The sequence below is a fragment of the Choloepus didactylus genome, chromosome 9 (assembly GCF_015220235.1).
Source record: "Choloepus didactylus isolate mChoDid1 chromosome 9, mChoDid1.pri, whole genome shotgun sequence".
Lineage (NCBI taxonomy): Eukaryota > Metazoa > Chordata > Mammalia > Pilosa > Megalonychidae > Choloepus > Choloepus didactylus.
Window position 1 is genome coordinate 125309378 of NC_051315.1, and position 24594 is coordinate 125333971.

General features: G+C 41.9%; 1 protein-coding gene across 5 annotated transcripts in view; it reads left to right on the forward strand.

Moving 5' to 3' along the window:
- The window catches only part of DIS3L2 (DIS3 like 3'-5' exoribonuclease 2), a 483331-nt gene that overhangs the window by 343639 nt on the left and 115098 nt on the right, over positions 1–24594 (forward strand). For all 5 annotated transcript variants that reach the window (XM_037848473.1, XM_037848472.1, XM_037848477.1 and 2 more), the window contains exon 11: positions 24193–24305. In XM_037848473.1, the coding sequence (XP_037704401.1) occupies positions 24193–24305 (113 nt within the window). The remainder of the gene's footprint in view (positions 1–24192; positions 24306–24594) is intronic.

Genomic DNA, 24594 nt, shown 5'->3' on the forward strand with positions numbered 1-24594 from the left:
ATAGAAAAAAAACAACACGAAAAACTCCAAAATAAAAGCGGAGGATTTTTGGAGTTCTGGTGAATATAGAAAGGGGAAGGGCCCTGAGGCGCATATGCAAATCCCGAAGAAAAGCTGATCTCTCTGCCCTGTGGACCTTTCCTTAATGGCCCTGGTTGCTTTGTCTCTTAGCATTTCAATAACCCATTAGATCTCTGAGGAGGGGCCTTTTTTTTTTTTTTTCTTTTTTTTGTTTTGTTTTTTTTTTTTTAATCCTTTTTTCTTTTTCTAAAAAAATTACTCTAAGAAGCCCAATACAGAAAGCTTCAAAGACTTGCTGTTTGGGCAGGTCAAGTCAAGAGCAGAACTAGGAGAGCTCTGAGACAAAACGCAATAATCCAGTGGCTGAGAAAATTCACTAAACACCACAACTTCCCAAGAAAAGGGGGGTGTCCGCTCACAGCCATCATCCTGGTGGACAGGAAACACTCCTGCCCATCGCCAGCCCCATAGCCCAGAACTGCCCCAGACAACCCAGTGTGACGGAAGTGCTTCAAATAACAGGCACACACCACAAAACTGGGCGTGGACATTAGCCTTCCCTGCAACCTCAGCTGATTGTCCCAGAGTTGGGAAGGTAGAGCAGTGTAAATTAACAAAGCCCCATTCAGCCATCATTTCAGCAGACTGGGAGCCTCCCTACACAGCCCAGCAGCCCAGAACTGCCCTGAGGGGATGGCACTCACCTGTGACATAGCACAGTCATCCCTCAACAGAGGACCCGGGGTGCACGGCCTGGAAGAGGGGCCCACTTGCAAGTCTCAGGAGCCATACGCCAATACCAAGGACTTGTGGGTCAGTGGCAGAGACAAACTGTGGCAGGACTGAACTGAAGGATTAGACTATTGCAGCAGCTTTAAAACTCTAGGATCACCAGGGAGATTTGATTGTTAGAGCCACCCCCCCCTCCCTGACTGCCCAGAAACACGCCCCATATACAGGGCACGCAACACCAACTAAACACGCAAGCTTGGTACACGAATTGGACCCCACAAGACTCACTCCCCCACTCACCAAAAAGGCTAAGCAGGGGAGAACTGGCTTGTGGAGAACAGGTGGCTCGTAGACGCCACCTGCTGGTTAGTTAGAGAAAGTTTACTCCACGAAGCTGTAGATCTGATAAATTAGAGATAAGGACTTCAATTGGTCTACAAATCCTAAAAGAACCCTATCAAGTTCAGCAAATGCCACGAGGCCAAAAACAACAGAAAATTATAAAGCATATGAAAAAACCAGACGATATGGATAACCCAAGCCCAAGCACCCAAATCAAAAGACCAGAAGAGACACAGAACCTAGAGCAGCTACTCAAAGAACTAAAGATGAACAATGAGACCATAGTACGGGAGATAAACGAAATCAAGAAGACCCTAGAAGAGCATAAAGAAGACATTGCAAGACTAAATTAAAAAATGGATGATCTTATGGAAATTAAAGAAACTGTTGACCAAATTAAAAAGATTCTGGACACTCATAGTACAAGACTAGAGGAAGTTGAACAACGAATCAGTGACCTGGAAGATGACAGAATGGAAAATGAAAGCATAAAAGAAAGAATGGGGAAAAAAATTGAAAAAATCGAAATGGACCTCAGGGATATGATAGATAATATGAAACGTCCAAATATAAGACTCATTGGTGTCCCAGAAGGGGAAGAAAAGGGTAAAGGTCTAGGAAGAGTATTCAAAGAAATTGTTGGGGAAAACTTCCCAAATCTTCTAAACAACATAAATACACAAATCATAAATGCTCAGCGAACCCCAAATAGAATAAATCCAAATAAACCCACTCCGAGACATATACTGATCACACTGTCAAACACAGAAGAGAAGGAGCAAGTTCTGAAAGCAGCAAGAGAAAAGCAATTCACCACATACAAAGGAAACAGCATAAGACTAAGTAGTGACTACTCAGCAGCCACCATGGAGGCGAGAAGGCAGTGGCACGATATATTTAAAATTCTGAGTGAGAAAAATTTCCAGCCAAGAATACTTTATCCAGCAAAGCTCTCCTTCAAATTTGAGGGAGAGCTTAAATTTTTCACAGACAAACAAATGCTGAGAGAATTTGCTAACAAGAGACCTGCCCTACTGGAGATACTCAAGGGAGCCCTACAGACAGAGAAACAAAGAAAGGACAGAGAGACTTGGAGAAAGGTTCAGTACTAAAGAGATTCGGTATGCGTACAATAAAGGATATTAATAGACAGAGGGGAAAAATATGACAAACATAAACCAAAGGATAAGATGGCTGATTCAAGAAATGCCTTCACGGTTATAACGTTGAATGTAAATGGATTAAACTCCCCAATTAAAAGATATAGATTCGCAGAATGGATCAAAAAAAATGAACCATCAGTATGTTGCATACAAGAGACTCATCTTAGACACAGGGACACAAAGAAACTGAAAGTGAAAGGATGGAAAAAATATTTCATGCAAGCTACAGCCAAAAGAAAGCAGGTGTAGCAATATTAATCTCAGATAAAATAGACTTCAAATGCAGGGATGTTTTGAGAGACAAAGAAGGCCACTACATACTAATAAAAGGGGCAATTCAGCAAGAAGAAATAACAATCGTAAATGTCTATGCACCCAATCAAGGTGCCACAAAATACATGAGAGAAACACTGGCAAAACTAAAGGAAGCAATTGATGTTTCCACAATAATTGTGGGAGACTTCAACACATCACTCTCTCCTATAGATAGATCAACCAGACAGAAGACCAATAAGGAAATTGAAAACCTAAACAATCTGATAAATGAATTAGATTTAACAGACATATACAGGACATTACATCCCAAATCACCAGGATACACATACTTTTCTAGTGCTCATGGAACTTTCTCCAGAATAGATCATATGCTGGGACATAAAACAAGCCTCAATAAATTTAAAAAGATTGAAATTATTCAAAGCACATTCTCTGACCACAATGGAAAACAATTAGAAGTCAATAACCATCAGAGACTTAGAAAATTCACAAATACCTGGAGGTTAAACAACACACTCCTAAACAATCAGTGGGTTAAAGAAGAAATAGCAAGAGAAATTGCTAAATATATAGAGACGAATGAAAATGAGAACACAGCATACCAAAACCTATGGGATGCAGCAAAAGCAGTGCTAAGGGGGAAATTTATAGCACTAAACGCATATATTAAAAAGGAAGAAAGAGCCAAAATCCAAGAACTAATGGATCAACTGAAGAGGCTAGAAAATGAACAGCAAACCAATCCTAAACCAAGTAGAAGAAAAGAAATAACAAGGATTAAAGCAGAAATAAATGACATAGAGAACAAAAAAACAATAGAGAGGATAAATATCACCAAAAGTTGGTTCTTTGAGAAGATCAACAAGATTGACAAGCCCCTAGCTAGACTGACAAAATCAAAAAGAGAGAAGACCCATATAAACAAAATAATGAATGGAAAAGGTGACATAACTGCAGATCCTGAAGAAATTAAAAAAATTATAAGAGGATACTATGAACAACTGTATGGCAACAAACTGGATAATGTAGAGGAAATGGACAATTTCCTGGAAACATATGAACAACCTAGACTGACCAGAGAAGAAATAGAAGACCTCAACCAACCCATCACAAGCAAAGAGATCCAATCAGTCATCAAAAATCTTCCCACAAATAAATGCCCAGGGCCAGATGGCTTCACAGGGGAATTCTACCAAACTTTCCAGAAAGAACTGACACCAATCTTATTCAAACTCTTTCAAAACATTGAAGAAAATGGAACACTACCTAACTCATTTTATGAAGCTAACATCAATCTAATACCAAAACCAGGCAAAGATGCTACAAAAAAGGAAAACTACCGGCCAATCTCCCTAATGAATATAGATGCAAAAATCCTCAACAAAATACTTGCAAATCGAATCCAAAGACACATTAAAAAAATCATACACCATGACCAAGTGGGATTTATTCCAGGCATGCAAGGATGGTTCAACATAAGAAAATCAATCAATGTATTACAACACATTAACAAGTCAAAAGGGAAAAATCAATTGATCATCTCAATAGATGCTGAAAAAGCATTTGACAAAATCCAACATCCCTTTTTGATAAAAACACTTCGAAAGGTAGGAATTGAAGGAAACTTCCTCAACATGATAAAGAGCATATATGAAAAACCCACAGCCAGCATAGTACTCAATGGTGAGAGACTGAAAGCCTTCCCTCTAAGATCAGGAACAAGACAAGGATGCCCGCTATCACCACTGTTATTCAACATTGTGCTGGAAGTGCTAGCCAGGGCAATCCGGCAAGACAAAGAAATAAAAGGCATCCAAATTGGAAAAGAAGAAGTAAAACTGTCATTGTTTGCAGATGATATGATCTTATATCTAGAACACCCTGAGAAATCGACGATACAGCTACTAGAGCTAATAAACAAATTTAGCAAAGTAGCGGGATACAAGGTTAATGCGCATAAGTCCGTAATGTTTCTAGATGCTAGAAATGAACAAACTGAAGAGACACTCATGAAAAAGATACCATTTTCAATAGCAACTAAAAAAATCAAGTACCTAGGAATAAACTTAACCAAAGATGTAAAAGACCTATACAAAGAAAACTACATAACTCTACTAAAAGAAATAGAAGGGGACCTTAAAAGATGGAAAAATATTCCATGTTCATGGATAGGAAGACTAAATGTCATTAAGATGTCAATTCTACCCAAACTCATCTACAGATTCAATGCAATCCCAATCAAAATTCCAACAACCTACTTGCAGACGTGGAAAAGCTAGTTATCAAATTTATTTGGAAAGGGAAGATGCCTCGAATTGCTAAAGACACTCTAAAAAAGAAAAACGAAGTGGGAGGACTTACACTCCCTGACTTTGAAGCTTATCATAAAGCCACAGTTGCCAAAACAGCATGGTACTGGCACAAAGATAGACATATAGATCAATGGAATCGAATTGAGAATTCGGAGATAGACCCTCAGATCTATGGCTGACTGATCTTTGATAAGGCCCCCAAAGTCACTGAACTGAGTCATAATGGTCTTTTCAACAAATGGGGCTGGGAGAGTTGGATATCCATATCCAAAAGAATGAAAGAGGACCCCTACCTCACCCCCTACACAAAAATTAACTCAAAATGGACCAAAGATCTCAATATAAAAGAAAGTACCATAAAACTCCTAGAAGATAATGTAGGAAAACATCTTCAAGACCTTGTATTAGGCGGCCACTTCCTAGACTTTACACCCAAAGCACAAGCAACAAAAGAGAAAATAGATAAATGGGAACTCCTCAAGCTTAGAAGTTTCTGCACCTCAAAGGAATTTCTCAAAAAGGTAAAGAGGCAGCCAACTCAATGGGAAAAAATTTTTGGAAACCATGTATCTGACAAAAGACTGATATCTTGCATATATAAAGAAATCCTACAACTCAATGACAGTAGTACAGTCGGCCCAATTATAAAATGGGCAAAAGATATGAAAAGACAGTTCTCTGAAGAGGAAATACAAATGGCCAAGAAACACATGAAAAATGTTCAGCTTCACTAGCTATTAGAGAGATGCAAATTAAGACCACAATGAGATACCATCTAACACCGGTTAGAATGGCTGCCATTAAACAAACAGGAAACTACAAATGCTGGAGGGGATGTGGAGAAATTGGAACTCTTATTCACTGTTGGTGGAACTGTATAATGGTTCAGCCACTCTGGAAGTCAGTCTGGCAGTTCCTTAGAAAACTAGATATAGAGTTACCATTCGATCCAGCGATTGCACTTCTCGGTATATACCCGGAAGATCGGAAAGCAGTGACACGAACAGATGTCTGCACGCCAATGTTCATAGCAGCATTATTCACAATTGCCAAGAGATGGAAACAACCCAAATGTCCTTCAACAGATGAGTGGATAAATAAAATGTGGTATATACACACGATGGAATACTACGCGGCAGTAAGAAGGAACGATCTGGTGAAACATATGACAACATGGATGAACCTTGAAGACATAATGCTGAGCGAAATAAGCCAGGCACAAAAAGAGAAATATTATATGCTACCACTAATGTGAACTTTGAAAAATGTAAAACAAATTGTTTATAATGTAGAATGTAGGGGAACTAGCAATAGAGAGCAATTAAGGAAGGGGGAACAATAATCCAAGAAGAACAGATAAGCTATTTAACGTTCTGGGGATGCCCAGGAATGAGTACGGTCTGTTAATTTCTGATGGATATAGTAGGAGCAAGTTCACAGAAATGTTGCTATATTAGGTAAATTTCTTGGGGTAAAGTAGGAACATGTTGGAAGTTAAGCAGTTATCTTAGGTTAGTTGTCTTTTTCTTACTCCCTTGTTATGGTCTCTTTGAAATGTTCTTTTATTGTATGTTTGTTTTCTTTTTAACTTTTTTTTCTTACAGTTGATTTAAAAAAGAAGGGAAAGTTTAAAAAAAAAAAAAAAACAAGTTAAAAAAAAAGATGCAGTGCCCCCTTGAGGAGCCTGTGGAGAATGCAGGGGTATTCGCCTACCCCACCTCCATGGTTGCTAACATGACCACAGACATAGGGGACTGGTGGTTTGATGGGTTGAGCCCTCTACCACAGGTTTTACCCTTGAGAAGACGGTTCCTGCAAAGGAGAGGCTAGGCCTCCCTATGGTTGTGCCTAAGAGCCTCCTCCCGAATGCCTCTTTGTTGCTCAGATGTGGCCCTGTCTCTCTAGCTAAGCCAACTTGAAAGGTGAAATCACTGCCCTCCCCCCTACGTGGGATCAGACACCCAGGGGAGTGAATCTCCCTGGCAACGTGGAATATGACTCCCGGGGAGGAATGTAGACCAGGCATCATGGGACGGAGAACATCTTCTTGACCAAAAGGGGGATGTGAAAGGAAATGAAATAAGCTTCAGTGGCAGAGAGAATCCAAAAGGAGCCGAGAGGTCACTCTGGTGGGCACTCTTACGCACACCTTAGACAACCCTTTTTAGGTTCTAAAGAATTGGGGTAGCTGGTGGTGGATACCTGAAACTATCAAACTACAACCCAGAACCCATGAATCTCGAAGACAGTTGTATAAAAATGTAGCTTATGAGGGGTGACACGGGGATTGGGAAAGCCATAAGGACCACACTCCACTTTGTCTAGTTTATGGATGGATGAGTAGAAAAATAGGGGAAGGAAACAAACAGACAAAGGTACCCAGTGTTCTTTTTTACTTCAATTGCTCTTTTTCACTCTAATTATTATTCTTGTTATTTTTGTGTGTGTGCTAATGAAGGTGTCAGGGATTGATTTGGGTGATGAATGTACAACTATGTAATGGTACTGTGAACAATCGAAAGTACAATTTGTTTTGTATGACTGCGTGGTATATGAATATATCTCAATGAAATGAAGATTTAAAAAAAAGAAAAGAAAAAAAAAAGACACAATGCTGAGTAAAATAAGCCAGGCACAAAAAGAGAGATATTGTATGTTACCACTAATGTGAATTCTGTGAAAAATGTGCAATGTTTTATACTGTAGAATGTAGGGGACCTAGAGATACCAATTAGTGGAGGGGGAATGATAATCTAATAAGAACAGATAAACTATGGAGGGTAATCGCAATGTTATGGGAATGCTCAGGAATGATTATGGTTTGTAAACTTTCTTGGATATAGTAAGATCATGTTGGAAGCAATAGAGTTATTTTAGGTTTTTTTTTTCTCTTATTCCTTTGTTTTCTTAGGGGTTGTTAATTTTCTTGGGGTATGGTAGGAACATGTTGGAAGCAATGTAGTTATTTTAGATTATTTGTTTTTCTTACTCCTCTGTTTGGACATGGTTTATTAATTTTCTTGGGGTATGGTAGGAACATATTGGAAGCAAAGTAGTTATTTTAGGTTATTTGTTTTCCTTAATCCATTGCTTTGTTTGAAATGTTGTGGGGTTTTTTTGGTTGTTGTTTGCCTGTTTGTTTTTAATTTTTTGATAAACAAAGTTAAAAAATTGAAAAAAAATCAGTAGAAAAATGGGAGTAAAAACTAAATGACAAATAGGGTGGGATGGGGGGATGTTTTGGGTATTCTCTTTTCACTTTTATTTTTTATTCTTATTCTGATTCTTTCTGATGTAAGGAAAATGTTCAGAAATAGATTGTGGTGATGAATGCATAACTATATGATCATACTGTGAACAGTTGATTGTATACCATGGATGACTGTATGGTTTGTGAATATATTTCAATAAAACTGAATTTAAAAAAAAAAAAAAAAAAAAAAGTCTATTCCATGTAGCTGATAGATTTTTGTGTGGAAGGTAAGACGTTAACACTTTTAGAATATGACATAGAAAAACATCTTTGTAACCTTGGAATAAACTAAAATTTCTTAATCAGGACACAAAAAGCTTTAATCTTAAAGGAAAAGATTGGTAAATTAGACTTCATTAAAATTAAGAACTTCTGCTCATCAAAAACTCCATTAAAATAACAAAAGGGCAAGTTACAGAATGGAAGAAGATATTTGTAAGACATATATCTGACAAAGGACTTTTATCGAGAATATTTAAAGACTTGAACAGCTACTTCTCAAAAGAAAATAGGCAATGGTCAAAAACATGTGAAAAGGTACTTAATATCTACAAGGATATGAGAATTAAAACCATAGTACCGTTGTACACCCACTTAAAAACTGGCGATAGCAAATGTTAGTCAGAGTGTGGAGCAATTAGAACTCTCATAAACTGTTGGTAGAAGTGTAAGTTGGTACAGCTACTTTGGAAAACTTTGGGCACTATGTAATAAAGTTAAGTATATTCATAGCCCGTGACCCAGAAGATTCATCATTAGGTATATACACACCAGAAGTGGGTACATATATATGAGAATGCTCATAGCAGTATTATTTGTACTAACCCAAAACTGAAAACAACCAAGGTATGTATCAACAATAAAATGGATAAATTATGGTATATTTGTACAGTAGAATACTATATAGCACGAAGCAAATTCAACACACAACATGGATGAATCTCAAACGTTATGTTGAGCAAAAGAAGCCAGACACAAAAAAGTGCACATGTGTGAATCTTTCTATGTAAAGTACAAAAACAGGATCTGCTACCGTGATGGTAGATGTCAGAAAAGTAGTTACCTTTGGTGGGCTTAAAGACTGGGAGGAGGCACAAAAAAAGCTTCTGGAATTTGGGTAATGTTCTATTTCTTGAGCTACTAGGTGGTGGATATATAAGTGTATTCACTTGATAAAAATTTATTGAGCTGTATGCTTAAGATATTTTTACTTTATTTTGCGCCTCAATAAAATGTTTTATCAAGTCAATGGGTGCACGAAAAGTAGAAACAACACAAATGTTCATCAACTGACAAATGGATAAATGAACGTAGACTATCCATACAATGGACTGTTATTCAACCTTAAAAACAAATGAAATACTGGTACATACTACAGCATGGATGAATCTTGAACATGTGATGCCAAGAAGGGAAAGAAGCCAGTCAAAAAAGACCACATGTTGTATAATTCCATTTTTATTAAATGTCCAGCTCTATAGGGACAGGAAGTTGTTCCTAGTTGCCTTGGCCTGGGTGAGTTGAGGAGAAATAGAGAGTAACTGAAAATGAATACAGGGTTTCTCTTGTGGGTGATGAAATGTTCTAAAATAAATTGTGTTGATAGTTGCACCACTCTGTGAATATACTAAAAACCATTGAATTGTATTATACTTTAAATGGATGAATTGTATGGTATATGAATTATATCTTAGTGAAGCTGTTTTTTAAAAAATGTCAAGGGACACTGATAACTATATCAATGATTAAGACACCTTAGGAAATTGGGCCCTGAGGTATAATAGTTAAGAACACTAACACTTGAGGAGTCGGGCAAGATGGCGGCATAGAGAGGAGTGGAAGCTAAGTAGTCCCCCTGGAACGACTACAAAAAAACAGAAACAACTAGTAAATAATCCAGAATAACTGCGGGGGGACAAACGAGACAATCCATTCATCATACACCAACCTGAATTGGGAGGAATGCCCGAGAACACAGCATAAAATCTGTAAGTGAAACCTGCGGAACCAGGTCGGGAGACCCCCTCCCCCATAGCCCGAGCTGCGGAGCCGCGTGGTGCCACAGAGAAGCTCTCTCCCAGCAAGCGAATGCAGCTCAGCTGAGCTCCAACTGGGATTTTAAGCAGCGAGTGTGAACTGCTCACTACAGGTACGCATCCCCAAAAAACAGACAGAGGCTTTGGGTGACGACTGACCTGGGAGAGCCGGAGGGTCGCCTTGGACTGGGTCTGAAGGGGACTATCTGTTTCTTTTTTGGCTCAGTGGAGAAAGCCCCAGTCATTTTCAGTTTCCAGGGCTGTGACTCTGGGAAGGGTGGAGACACCACAAGCAGAGAGCGAGACCATTGAAATGCTAATGACCTCCACCTGAGGGGTCTGTCTTCTCTAGGAGGAAAGGGGTGGGGCCCTTTCCATGCAGAACCAGACCCCAGAGCCTGGGGGAACACGGCCATACCTCCTCACACCAGTCAAGAATTATAGGCTAACAGGCATCACCTGCTGGGCAGAAAAGCACAGTGTCCTGAGGCATCAAAGGGTGGAGCAATTTTCTAAGACACACCCACAGGGAAACCAGATACTGAATATTTCTTCCCTCTGGGACCTGAGCCTGTTCTGGTCTGAGAAAACCTGATTTGGATAACCAAGGAAACCATGCCTAGACAACAGAAAATTACAACCTACACTAAGAAAAACAAAGTTATGTGCGGGACACTGATTACGTGCTTTGACTTGGCGGGCCTGGGCTGGGGGACCTGATCAGCCCCTGGGGAGGGTGGTGGGCACGGGCGACAGCGCCCTCCACAGCCCCCCGGGCCTGGGAAAGTGAGGCCGGAGGCAGGCCCCATTTCCTCACCCAAAATACCACCGTTAGGGGAGGCTTGCCGGAGGGAACCGCCTTTTCCCCACCCCCTTATCTCGCCTGGACACTCCCCGTTGCCAGAGCAGCTCCCCCACCGCCAGTGCGCATGCACAGTCACCGGAACTACTCCCGCCCCTTGTCTATCAACCTCCGCGCCCTCTCTGAACCAATCCAAGCCTTTGACCTCTACAGCTACCCCGCCCCCTAAGCGCCCAATATAAGCTGGTGCTCTCCCCTAATAAAGCTCGCTCTCTTAGTTTTCCACACCCTCAAAGAACCGTGTCCCGCCTGCTCCTTCTCGCCGCCCTCCTTGCACGCCTCCGCCGGGGACTAGGGCCCAGTCCCCCGCCTCGCCCTCGCCTCCGGGAAAGAGCCCCCGCCGCCGGTACCCTCAGAGCAACGCCGAGAGCCGAGGGTTCAGCAACCGGCTGCCCCCCCCCCACGAAGCAGCAAACGCGACCGCAGTTATGGCCCAGTCAAAGGAACAAACGTACAGTTCAACTGAGATACAGGAATTTAAACAACTAATGCTAAATCAATTCAAAAAGTTTAGAGAAGATATTGCAAAAGAGATAGAGGCTGTAAAGGAAGAACTGGACATGTATACGGCAGAAATCAAAAGTTCAAAAAACCTGCTAGTAGAATCTATGGAAGTGAAAGGCTCAACACAAGAGATGAAAGACACAATGGAAACATACAACAGCAGATCTCAAGAGGCAGAAGAAAACACTCAGGAACTGGAGAACAAAACACCTGAAAGCCTACACGCAAAGGAGCAGATGGAGAAAAGAATGAAAAAATATGAGCAACGTCTCCGGGAACTCAAGGATGAAACAAAGTACAATAATGTACATATCATTGGTGTACCAGAAGGAGAAGAAAGGGAAAGGGGGCAGAAGCAATAATAGAGGAAATAATTAATGAAAATTTCCCATCTCTTATGAAAGACATAAAATTACAGATCCAAGAAGCTCAGCTTACTCCAAACAGAAGAGATATGAATAGGCCTACGCCAAGACACTTAATAATCAGATTATCAAATGTCAAAGACAAAGAGAGAATCCTGAAAGCAGCAAGAGAAGAGATCCATTACATACAAAGGAAGCTTAATAAGACTATGTGCGGATCTCTCAGCAGAAACCATGGAGGCAAGAAGGAAGTGGTGTGATATATTTAAGATACTGAAAGAGAAAAACCACCAACCAAGAATCCTGTATCCAGCAAAGCTGTCCTTCAAATATGAGGGAGAGCTCAAAATATTTTCTGACAAACAGACAATGAGCGACTTTGTGAACAAGACACCTGTCCTACAGGAAATACTAAAGGGAGCACTACAGGGTGACAGAAGACAGGAGTGTGTGGTTTGGAACACAATTTTGGGAGATGGTAGCACAACAATGTAAGTACACTGAACAAAGGTAACTATGAATACGGTTGAGAGAGAAAGATGGGGAGCATGTGAGACACCACAGAAAGGAGGAAAGATAAAGACTGGGACTGTGTAACTTGGTGAAATCTAGAGTATTCAACAATTGTGATAAAATGTACAAATATGTTCTTTTACGAGGGAGAACAAGCAAATGTCAACCTTGCAAGGTGTTAAAAATGGGGAGGCATTGGGAGAGGGATGCAATCAGCATAAACTAGAGACTGTAACTAATAGAATCATTGTATTATGCTTCCTTTAATGTAACAAAGGTGATACACCAAGGTGAATGCAGATAAGAGGTGGCGATAGGGGAGGCATGTTAGACACTTGACATTGGTGGTATTGTCTGATTCTTTATTCTACTTTGATTTAAGGTTATTTTCCTTTTGCTGCTTCCTAGCTGTCATTTTTTTTGTTTCCTCTTTCTTTTGCCTCTCTACCTTCTTTAACTCTCCCTCCTGCCTTGTGGAAGAAATGTAGATGCTCTTGCTTAGTATGAGCAGAATGTTCAATCAGGATGAACTTAAATGTTTGGAAATGAACAGGGGTGTTGGTAGCAAGATGTGAGAATAACTAACAGCGCCAAATGGTGTGTGAATGAGGTGGAAAGGGGAAGCTCAGAGTCATATATGTCACCAGAAGGAAAGTTGGAGGTCAAAAGATGGAAATGTATAAAACTGAATCCTATGGTGGGCAATGTCCATGATCAACTGTACAAATACTAGAAATCACTTCATGAACCAGAAAAATGTATGACAATACAATTAGAAGTTAATAATAGAGGGGCATATAGGGAAGAACTATATACCTATTACAAACTATATACTACAGTTAGTAGTATTTCAACATTTTTTCATAAACAGTAACAAACGTACTATATCAATACTAGGAGTCAACAATTGAGGGGGGTTGGTTAGGGATAGGGGAGGTTTAGAGTTTCCTTTTCTTTTTTTCTTTTTTCATCTTTCACTTTATTTCTTGTCTGGAGTAATGAAAAGTTTCTTAAAATTGAACAAAAATTAAGTGTGATGGATGCACAGCTGTATGAGGGTACCCAGGAGCAAGTGATTGTACACTTTGGATCTTTGGATAATTGTATGGTAACTGAACAATCTCAATAAAAATGGAAAAAAAAAAAAAAAAAAAGAACACTGACACTTGAATCAGATAATGTTCTAATCGTGGCTCTGCCACTTACTAACCATGTGACATAACCACTTTGAACCTCAGTTTTCACCTGTAAAATGTGAGTATTGATAGTACCTACCCCTTAGAACTTTATGAAGATTATTTTTTTAATCAAGAAATATTTGAGAGTCTTTTATGTACCAGGTACAATAAATGAAAACTGTTGTAATAATTATCCAGGACGTATTGAGTCTTAAAGCCATTTTAGTGAGAGAGATGGACAGGATACCTTTGCCTCACGGAACCACATCAGGATTTATTACAGAATACAAAAGTAATGTTCATATAAATAACTCCAGCTTCTTAGCATTGAATTATATTCTCCTATTAAGAAAGACGTATATAATACATTTATGGAGGATTTCCATCCAGAAGTATTAAAACCATAAAGGTTGAGTATTAAAGGGTTGGCATTCAGTTACCTAGAATATTTGGCAATTCAGAATCCTTTATATGATCCATTCTGGAAAACTGAGGTATAACTGTAATTGATATATGAACAGTACAAAAATAGAAAAAGTGACCAATAGTTACATGAGTGCATGGCAAGGTTTTTATTTCGGCGAATATTTGTTTCCCCATTAGAGAAGTCATTTTTGGTCATGTTGAAAGTCATACTCTGTTCTACTTATTTGTCTTAAAATGTGTGTTCCACCAAATAAATGTGTAATCCTTTAAAATGTTTTCAAATTAAGAGAGCTTGTAGCCTACAGGAGTTGAGAAAGAGGTGATTTTAAGTTAGTAACGTACCCGGTTCAAAGTGTCTGATCCCCATAAAGTAGTGGTTAGGCTCTGGAGCCAGATCTTGATGCAAGTTATCTGACCTCCCTGTCTCAGTTTCCTCCCTGTCTGTTTTCTCACTGTTTCTAGTTTCCTAGAAAGAGACATCTCATAGCCTGGGATGATTAAGTTTATAATACGACTAAAGTGCTTTTAAAAGTAAGTGGTCAATAAACTAGGGGCGACCAGCCTGGTGGATTCATATCATAAGCATGCATAAATTGTAGATACAATTTTTTGTTAACTTTTGTGAAGCCTTGGGGAATCAGAAAACAGTTCCTCCTTCATGCAAAGAGATTAAATAACGAGACTGGGTGATTAGATCCAAGAAGAACCATTTGGCATGGTGAGAAAATAGCAACTACCAAAAAAGGCTTCTCCAGAATGAGAGGAAAGCCATTAAGGTCTTCTGTCACCAGGATATAAAACTTCTCCCTTTCTGAATGCAAGGTGAATATGAAAGGAAAGGCTGGGTTTGGACCAAGTAGTGGCTGATAACAGTTAATGTTTAGTGACTAGGCATTTAAATGTTTATGTCTTTAAAACTTGTTCAAAATTGTATAGTTCTTGTATTTAGCTATTAGAGATTAGGAATTATGTTTTGTTAATTAAATGGAGAAGCTTTTTAAAAATAGAAAATCTGTAACTGAGTGAGAAAATATGTTCATATTCTATTTTCAAACCTACATCTGGGGGAAACCCTTCTGCTGGGACTGTCTAGCATTTCCTGCACACCTGCAGGCCCGCAAGGTGCAAGGGTCCTCGTGCTGGCTGGCCGTGCCAGAGCCCACAGGGGATGACAGGCCCCACAGGCCGCTGCGCTCTCCAGTCACATTTGTGGCCTGAAAATAGTTGTTTCCTGTTCAGAAGGTGTGCTTGGTGCTCACTGGTTCATTTACAGAGCCCACCTTTACAGAACCTGTGTTCAGTGTTGTCTTTGCGTTTCATCTACGAGGAGGGTGGTCGAGTAGGCTCTCACACACCCCAGATGCCTGCTCCTGGGCCGCCAGGGATGCTTTTTCTTGGTGTGTGTTATGGGTGGGGGCACAGCATTCTGTTGGTTTGTTTTTATTTTTTAAACTGTTAAACGGGTAACACATTTATGGTAGAAAAATGAGAAATTGCATAGACGCAAAAAGAAAAATTCATAATCCTACCCACACAGAGATAACCATTGTTACCAGGTTGATGTCTTTTTTACATATTTCTTTCAAGACATTTTTAAACCAGGTTTGCACTTTTTATTTTATACATTTCACCTTTGTTGCTTTTTCCAGCTTTTAAAAGCTAAAAGCATTACAAAAGTGTATAATGTAAAAAGGAACAGTCCCCTTCTCCCCACCCTGCAGAGATGGGGACATTTTAATTCTGCTCGTCTTAAGCAGCAAACCTCTCCTTCTGCCTCTGTGGGTTTGCCTTGGCTTTTCAAACTCACAGTTAATTTTACTTTACTGGATTTGTCCTTTTTAAACTTTTTTTTTTTTTGTATTTTGGCTTCAGACCCTGCTAGCTTTTTTATTTTTTCTTTTAAATTTTGGATGGAGAATTTTGAACCTGACAGAAATAGGCGGAAGAGTTTATTGAAACCACTTGTCCCCATCACCTGTCATGGTGTGTGCCACCATCATGTCATTGCCAGCCCTGCCCCATTGACACCCACCCCCCTCACCTGCCCCCAGCCTTTATTATTTTGACCGGTAACTTATTAACTACCTTCCAGGGTTCTTTTGGGCCCCTCGGACATCACTTTCTTTTGGCACTGAGGAATGACCAAATGCCTGTCCTCCTGGTCACAGCTCCTCCCGTGCTGTGCTCAGCTCTGTCCCAGCTCTGACCAGCTGACCCGGGCGTTTCACTTCTGAAATGCCTGGAAATTCCCAGGCTTTGGGTGTGCCAGCCTTACATGTTCAGCTTCTCATTCTCTTTCCTGTTAATGAAGGAGGCCATTGCTCAAATCATTTGGAAGGGGAAAAGTAGAATTTACTACCTGGGTGTTCCTCTTCCATGTGTAAATATATAAATTTAAACTTAGATTCCTGAGAATTAGGATGAGCATGACAAAAATTGCTGTGTGGGCAGTTTAGTTGAGTAACTGCAGATTGGTAGAGCCCTTTGTAATAGAAAGAAAAAGGTTCTTGAAACTGCTTAGTTCCAGAAGGTGAGCTCACCATTTCAGGAGTTTGTAACTAAAGGTTCGCATTTAACCCTTTGCTGGATGGCAAATAAATAAACAAGTATATAAATCCACAGACTTCAAAATCCTGGCCTTCAGAGGGACCGCAAAATCATCTTACACAGCCCCTCCTCAATACATGGGGATATCTTGCATTGCATGGAGACTGACTTGTCCCAGAATTTTTCTACTTCAACTCCTTCTAAGTTTATGAAATATCCTCAAACCATCTCCACGTCATGGCCGTGGAGTACTGCCATGGCTTGCCGTACCAGTGGTCAACTTTTGTGTGATTACATAACCAAATACCACACAGAATTGGAAAACGTCGGTTTTTGAGTTGTCCCTCTTACCTAGCAACCCAATCATTGTTTCTACCAAAGTCAGAGGGAATTTACTTACCCCTACTGAAAGACGGAGTTTGTTATGTAGCCACAAAGTGATCCAAGCCCTCTTGTTTTCAGCTATGGAGTCTGTCTTTAAGATTCAACAGGGACCTGGCTAAGATAGGGCCCGCCTCCCAGGGCCCACACCCCCTCTCTGCTGGGGACTGGCCGTCTGGAGTTCCTTTTCCCTTGGTCCTCTTGGAGGACTGAACTTCCACGGCACTGACTGCTCGCTCTCTCTGTTCAAAGGCCTGTTGTTGGGAAGACTGACTACAGGGTCAGGAGGGTGAGCTAAGTCAGGGCATCGTGTTTCCATGTCAGCTGGACAGAAACCGGTCGGGGGGACGAGAAACGCAACATCTCTTGCATCTGTCTGAGTGTCTGCTAGTTTATGCTTTTCATCATCCACCTTTGTTTACAAAACTCATTACTTTACAGAGGGATTAATTTATTGTACTTGCCGGTCAGCACCATTCCTGAGAGATTGTGGTCTTCCGCAGTTCAGTATAACCTTAGGCTGCATTGGCAGAATCATACTGTGCAGAATGAGGGAGGTGACAAAATGAGACAGTGAATGTGGCATGTTCAACGAATGTCACTTCTCTGGGGGCCCTGTCTACCACACTAGCCTGTTTGGACCCCAGTTCCCTCCTTCTGTTCAGTCTTCTTTCTGTTCCTTAGACACACCACCCTATGCCTTTTGCTCTCATTATTCTCCTTCCTGGAATCTTCTCCCCACATGACATCATGTGACATGGTCCTTTTTAGACCTAGGTCTCAGTGTCCTCAGAGACGACTTTTCTAACTAAGTCTTAGGTAGACCCCAGGCATTCTTATCATATCACCCAGTTTTGTTTTCTTCAGAGTCCTTTGTACTGTCTTACATAATCTTCTCATTTATTGTTTGTTGTCTTTCTCTCCCCAGGTTAAGGGACATTGTCAGTCTTGTTCACTCCTGTGTCCACAGTTCCTAGAAAAGTTCCTGCCACCTGCTGGGAATGTATGTGTTGACTGGCTGAGTGATTGAGTAAAGGTGGTCGAGGAGGCGCAGTTTAGGAGCATGTCTGAAGGAGGAAGATGAGGGTTATGAGGTGGAAGATTCAGGGGCCACATGCCAACTGTCTGAATTCTTAAAGCCAGTGCTACCCTAGAGGTGGAGCCCAGCTCTGCTGGAAGAGATCTGCTACTTCCCTCATTTCTCTCAGCCAGACTGCTGTCCTCTGAGGAGAGGGGCTCGTTCTGGGCAGCCCTAAGAGGTAGACCCAGGAGCAGTAAGTGGAAAGTAGAAAGACAGATGTGGACTTTAAAAGGGAGTGGAGGGGGGGTGATGTAACTGCCATTGCTTTCTGAGGACAAGTGGGCTACACTGGGAAGTAGTGCCTTCTAAGTCACCCGGCATGTGCAAGCACAGGCTCACACTCTCTGGGTGGAGCTGGGGTGGAGCGGACCCAGACCCTGCACAGGCAACTAGGAGGGTCAGTGAGTCTGCCCCATATTTTTGTTATATTTTTACTATTATTCATTCAGTGAATGTCAGACTGTCTATGTGCATGTTCCTTTCCCTGCCCTTCACGCTGCTTACGGATGGAGGGGAGCTATCTCATAAGGTACCTGCAGAAATGGCGTTGAGCTGCAGTGAGGGGTGTGTAAGGATCTGTAAGAAGATGCAGAGGAGGGTGAACCTGTCTAGGGCCTCTGGAAAGCTTGCAGAGGGATTGGGCCTGACACCAAGATCTGAGGGACTACTAGGAGCTGTCTGGGAAGGAAGTGGGGGGAGAGCACCCTGCACAGGGAGAGAACAGTGTGGGCCAGGGTCTGGAGGTGAAGGGGCAGGATGAGTTTGAACAGCTGTAAGAAGTTCCATCACAGTGACTTGGGATGTAACTGGCATTTACAGGGTAAAGGCTCGGAAAATTAAACACGTGTCACACCCACACAATGAAGAATTTTGTCCCGTCCAAAAGGCTGATGTTGCCTCATCATGAATCAGTGATAGAGCACAGCGTATAGAGGGAGGAGTGGAAGAAGTGAGGCTGAAGGGAATCAGGCTGGTCAGGACAGTGGGCGCCCCTGGAGGGTTTGCACAGTTGGGTATGATAGGTGGGTATGTATTTCAGAAAAAGCACTGTCTCCAGTGTGGAAAATGAATTTGAGGAGAGGAAAATATGCAAGGAAACCAATAAGGAGGTTGTTAGGTCTTCGCAAAAAGAAGCAATGGTGGCCCTGGTCAGGGCAGTGATGATGGGTTTGAGAGGGGTTCGGGAGGTAGAGTTCAGAGTGATGGGTTGACATGGGTCTGAGAAAGTTCTAGGTTTCTTTTTGGTTTAGCCACCTGGGTAGAGGCGATCCCTCTTCCTGGGACAGGCAACACAAGTGGAGATTCCCAGGAAGACTGTGTATGTAAATCCAGAGCTCAGAGAAATCTGGGCTGGTGGATAGAATTAGGAGCCAAGAGCCCATGGATGGTACTCTGAGTCCCTGGGAGTGGATGAGACAGTGCAGCGAGAGAGAACAGAACTAGAAGAGAAGGCTGCCTGGTGCAGAGCTCAGAGGTTAGCTAGCTTAGAAGGAACGAGGAGAGGAAGTGGAGCCTGAGAAGGAGCAACCTCAGAGGTGAGAGACTGGGAGTGGGTCTCAGGAGCCAAAGGAAGTATGTTTCAAGGAGGGAGAAATCACCAGGTCTCAGGTGCTGCTAGAAGGTCAGGCCATGTCACACCTAAAAAAGGTTTGGATTTAGTGACACAAAGGCATTTATGACCTGGACAAAAGCAATTATTTTATTTTATTTTATTTGTTGTTGGTGAGGTACATTAAACAGTGTTGTTCACCTACATTCTGAATTAAATGTGTTTCCAGGCATCAAATGTAATACTGTTTTCTGTGAGGAGTTTCCCACCGTGGTTAAAAATAGCCTCCCTCACCATTGTCCAGTCCTGGCTGTGGGTGAAGGTAATCTCAAGTGACCAAAATCTGGACAGCACTGATCTCACTCATGCTAAGGGTGGCCTGATACATCCCCACTGCAATAGGAGGCAGCACTGAGAGTGCTCACTTCTGGTACAGGCCTTTTAGTACTTTGGAAAACACTCTGCCACCAGGTAAAGATGACTACAAAAAGGAATTGTTTGAAGTCCTCAAGAGGACTTTTTATAATGAAATAGAGCTAGAGTTGATAGCTTAGTGGTTGCTCTGTAACCAGGTTCTGCTGCAAGTGGCTATGGAAGTTGACAGTAGGAACCAAAAGAGCTGGCAGGGACAAGTGTGTGGCTGTGAACAAGGCTGGAAAAGTCCCTGACAGGACTTCTGAATTAGTCGCCAAGAATATGGCTTCCGCTGAGTCATCAGAGGAGGTGGGATTTTGAGCTGTGGCCCACTGAGAAGAAAAATCAGGTTATATCACTTTTTTCTGGAGTTACAGTGACAATGTGGGGTAATCAAAGGAGCAAAGGCTCTAAATCCAACCTGGCTTCAAATCTTCAAATCATTTGCTAGTGAGGTCCCCTTAGACAAGATGACTTGGAATGTCCCAGAGCCTCAAATGATTTGTCTGTGAAGTATGGTTAGCACAGCTGTTGTAAACGTTAGATTAATACGTGTGGGGCCCCTGGCATCAAAAAGGCATTTAATAAATGATTGTTCCTGCTATCCTTATCATTTTTATCATCATCATTGTCCTCATTATATGCAGGTAGTTGTTAGAGATTACAAAGCACTTTCACATGTGTTCTCAGCTAAGGAAAGCAGATTTCAGCTCAACATGTTCCCCTGTACTTTTGTAACCTTCCTCTGTCATAGCACCAGTAACATCATACCATCTTCTGGCATATCTGCCCTCCCCATTGGATGGTGGACCCCTCCACCTGCCTCATATGTATGCCCAGTGCTGGCGTAAACAAGCAGCTCTGTGGCCAAGTATCCTCGATCCTTGAAAGGAAGCACCGTCTCACAACCAGAGCTCTTCAGAAAGAGGAGCAAGTGACTTCAAGAAAAGGGACCCCCACCCTCGAGTATATGTCTGGGGCCACCTGGCAGGGACACCATGGGGAAGTGGCTGACCCACCTGGGAGATGATCTCTAAGCCCCTGAGTTAGGTTTTCTTAGTGTTTTAATTGGATGAAGCAGTTCTGATGTCCTCTCGGGTTCATTCAAAGGGGTATTTGTGTTTATCTAAGTTTGTGGACTCTGCACAAAGTGAGCCAGACATGGTCTGCCTTGGAGATTCTTACTCTCTGCTCCCACTGTTCTTCAAAACTCACAGGACTCACCTCAGCCCCAGTAGATGAAAATTTTAAATTTTTAAAATACTTTTCTCTGGAAGTATATTTTAAGACATGAAATTGCTCCTAAACATTCTGGCAGCATTTGCTATAAAATCTTTTGGGTTTATATTTTATCTTCCATTGAATAAAACCTTCAGTGCCACTACCTCAAGAGTTCTGCAAGTTCACATTATGTAAATATATGTAATAAAATATTTACTTAGGGTTTCCATTAAAAATGTCCAAAGCAGAGTATAAGAGAGCTTCTCTTTGCTGGTTTAGAGGCTCTGCTGGGAATTCTCAGTGAAACTTAAGCCTCTCAGATATGTTTTGATTGGCCTCCTTCGTGTTTTATCTCCTGTAATGAACTCTTCGTCAGTTTGTCAATTTTAATTAAGGACAGAAAGTTCATGTGTAGTAACAACACACAGACTGAATTTAAAATTATGGTTTATATCATGATGTAATAATCCTCTCTCTTTTCCTTTAGTCAATATTTACCTGTTAGACCAATATATTACAAGTCTGACTTCAAACGAAGGCACTTGGTTTTACCTTCTCCAAGTGTTGGTTTTAGATACTTGTAATATCAGAACTGGAAGCCAAGCCATCTGGCACTCCTGGTCACATTCGCTGAGATGTTGGTTCCTCGATCATCGGAGGGTGGGTTTCGGGGCTCCCAATAGCACAGCCGCGTGGCACTCAGCACCAAGAATGCTGAACTTTTGGAGCCTCTCTGGTTTTTCTCAGCTTTCCAGACAGCCCTTTTCTCTGTGGGAAATAGATCTGTTATATTATCCCATAGCAGCCAGGATCCCTTAGGTGCAATGAGGTTTTCCCTAATGTGATAATGTTGAAGTTTTAGACAGAAAAATCTAAGGGTCTGGATGCCCTGTAGGAGGGCTTTCTCTGGGTGTGAGACCACATGAGGAATGGGGACTCTTAAATTCTGTCCCTTGCCTGAACTCCTTATTTTAAGCACCCCATCTTTAATCATTTCTCCGTTTTTAAAAATGAGGGAAGAATAATCTCCCCACTTAAAAAAAGAACAGGAAGAGGATGATAAATAGCTAAATAGCTGCAGAATTTGCAGCTAAACTGTGTGATGCCTCAGGCCTGCTGTGCAGGTGACCCAAGGGCAGGGGTGATGTGTTCCAAAGCTCATCTGAGTTGACTTTTGCCTCAGGTAGGACTCCTTTCAGTGAGTCATAACAAAAAGGGAGTTGAATGGCTCAAAACTGTCAAGTCCACATGCAGACTAGTTTCAGGTTCAGCGGGATCCCAAGTTCAAACGAGGCCATTGTGATTCTCCCTTTATTTCTTAGACCTATTTTTTTTTCTATATTGGCATGATAACTCAGCAGAGCTGTTTCCTGGCAGCCTCCAGGCTTATGTGATCCTTAGTGTCTGGGATCCCAGGAGAGAGACCCTCTTTCCTGAAATCTGTATCAATCCTTGAAAAGACTCGGGGTAAATCTTGTGGGTCACACACCTCAGCTTGGACCAGTCACTGTGTCCAGGGTTGGGGTGTAGTGGAATTGTAGCAAGCAAGTATTTACATTAACACAAACCCAGCTCTGTGCTTGGGTCTTCACAGGACTTCTGTTTGTCCTTGATATGCTCTTCAAACTAAAAACTTACTTTACATGTGTAATCTTTCTTATATTCTGTACATGTTGTACATTTTCATATTTATGTATGTATACACACACACACACATATATAGCAAACCACTTCTATATTTTATAGATGATTTATGGGATATTCAACTGCAAGTTTTAAGTTTATAACCTATCTCCCACCCCCGCCCCACCTAAGGTGGAATTCCACCAAAGTCTGATTGACCGACCTTGGTCTCTGGTAGCACTGGGAGAGAAGGCAGGGCCTGCTGAAAGACAGCTCTACCCAAAGCAAGGGGGGGGGGGGGGAGCAGGTCTCTTACTAGAAAGGAAACAGCAGCAGGCAAATAAACCAGTGATTGATTCACTCACTCACCGAGTACTTACCAAGTGCCTACTGTGTGCTGGGCACTGGGCATGTGACAGTGACCTCTCCCCAAAGCCCAGCCTTGCCAGAGCGTCTGCCGTCAGGAGAGGCTGACAGTAGACAGTCAGCCAAGAAAGATGTGGCGTGTATCCGGTAGTAATGAGAGCCCTGAGAAAGGACCCTGGTAAGCATCGCCAGGGCAGATGAGGGGCTTTAGTTCTGCAGAGGGTGGAGGAATCTCTTACTGTCTGGGGATTCTCTTCCAGTGGACCCTTATAAGGCAAGGAAGACTTCGATAGGCAGGTCCGTTTGAGGAGATTATTCCAAGGGTAGGGAGAAGCTGAAGTCAAGCAAGCATCTGAATGGGGTAAGAACTGTTCAGGGAATAGCAAGAGGTTTCCCATGTTAGCTGCCTGAAAACATTGTGGAGGGCGGCGGGGCCTGAAGGCTGACAGGGCAGATGGGATGAGGTCCGGCAAGGACATGACTAAAAGGCCAAGGGTGACATGGCCAGACCATGTTGATAAAGATCACTAGCAACCACAGTGAGGTTGGTCAAGGGGGACCAGAAGCAAGGTAGGGACACCAGGTATGGGGCAGAATAAGGGCCTTGGCCCGTGGGAGTGGACAGGAAGGGCACACCTTTCAGAGGCAGAGACTGCAGGATTCAGAGATTAACTCACTTCTGGTGTCCTGAACGGATTCATTCTGCATCATAAATGAGCCAGGTGTTCTTCTGCAGGGCCAGCGATGTTTACTCAAAATTAAGAACCCTTGAGAAATGGAAAACCACTTGTGAAAGTGGTTAGTCTTATTTATTCAGGATTAAAATCCTATGCTCTTGGGTGGACAATGAGGAAAGTAACAATAGTGCAAGTCACGGGGGGAGGTGGGTGGGTAGGTAGAATCCCCTGCAAGACGAAAACCATGGACCCGTGCTTTTGGGCCCATGGCCCTCTGTCGGGTGTGCATTCTTGGGGGTCTTTCCCTTGCCTTCCGTGCCAGGCTAACAGTCCTTCTCATGCATTTACAGGCAACTTTGAAGTGGGAGTTCACATCGCTGATGTGAGTTACTTTGTTCCTGAGGGATCTGATCTGGATAAAGTAGCAGCTGAGAGAGCCACTAGCGTCTACTTGGTACAGAAGGTAAAGATCAGTCTCCAGCTTCTTGGATTGAAAAATGTGCTTCCATTTAGTCCTCTCCTTTCCTTAAAAAAAAAAAAAAAAAAAATCATGTGGAACAGCAGTCTTGTCTATCTTTTCTCACCACTAACAAGGTAGAATATTCTTTCAAAAAAAAAAATGGTTTTCCCTGGGAAAGGGTAGACCCTCTGTTACTGTGATTCTTCCTGTGAGAAACCAGGCTAAGGAGAGGCCAAGGGAAGACACAGGTGTTCATCTCAGGCCTTCATTCTGGCCCTGCCATGTGAGTAGC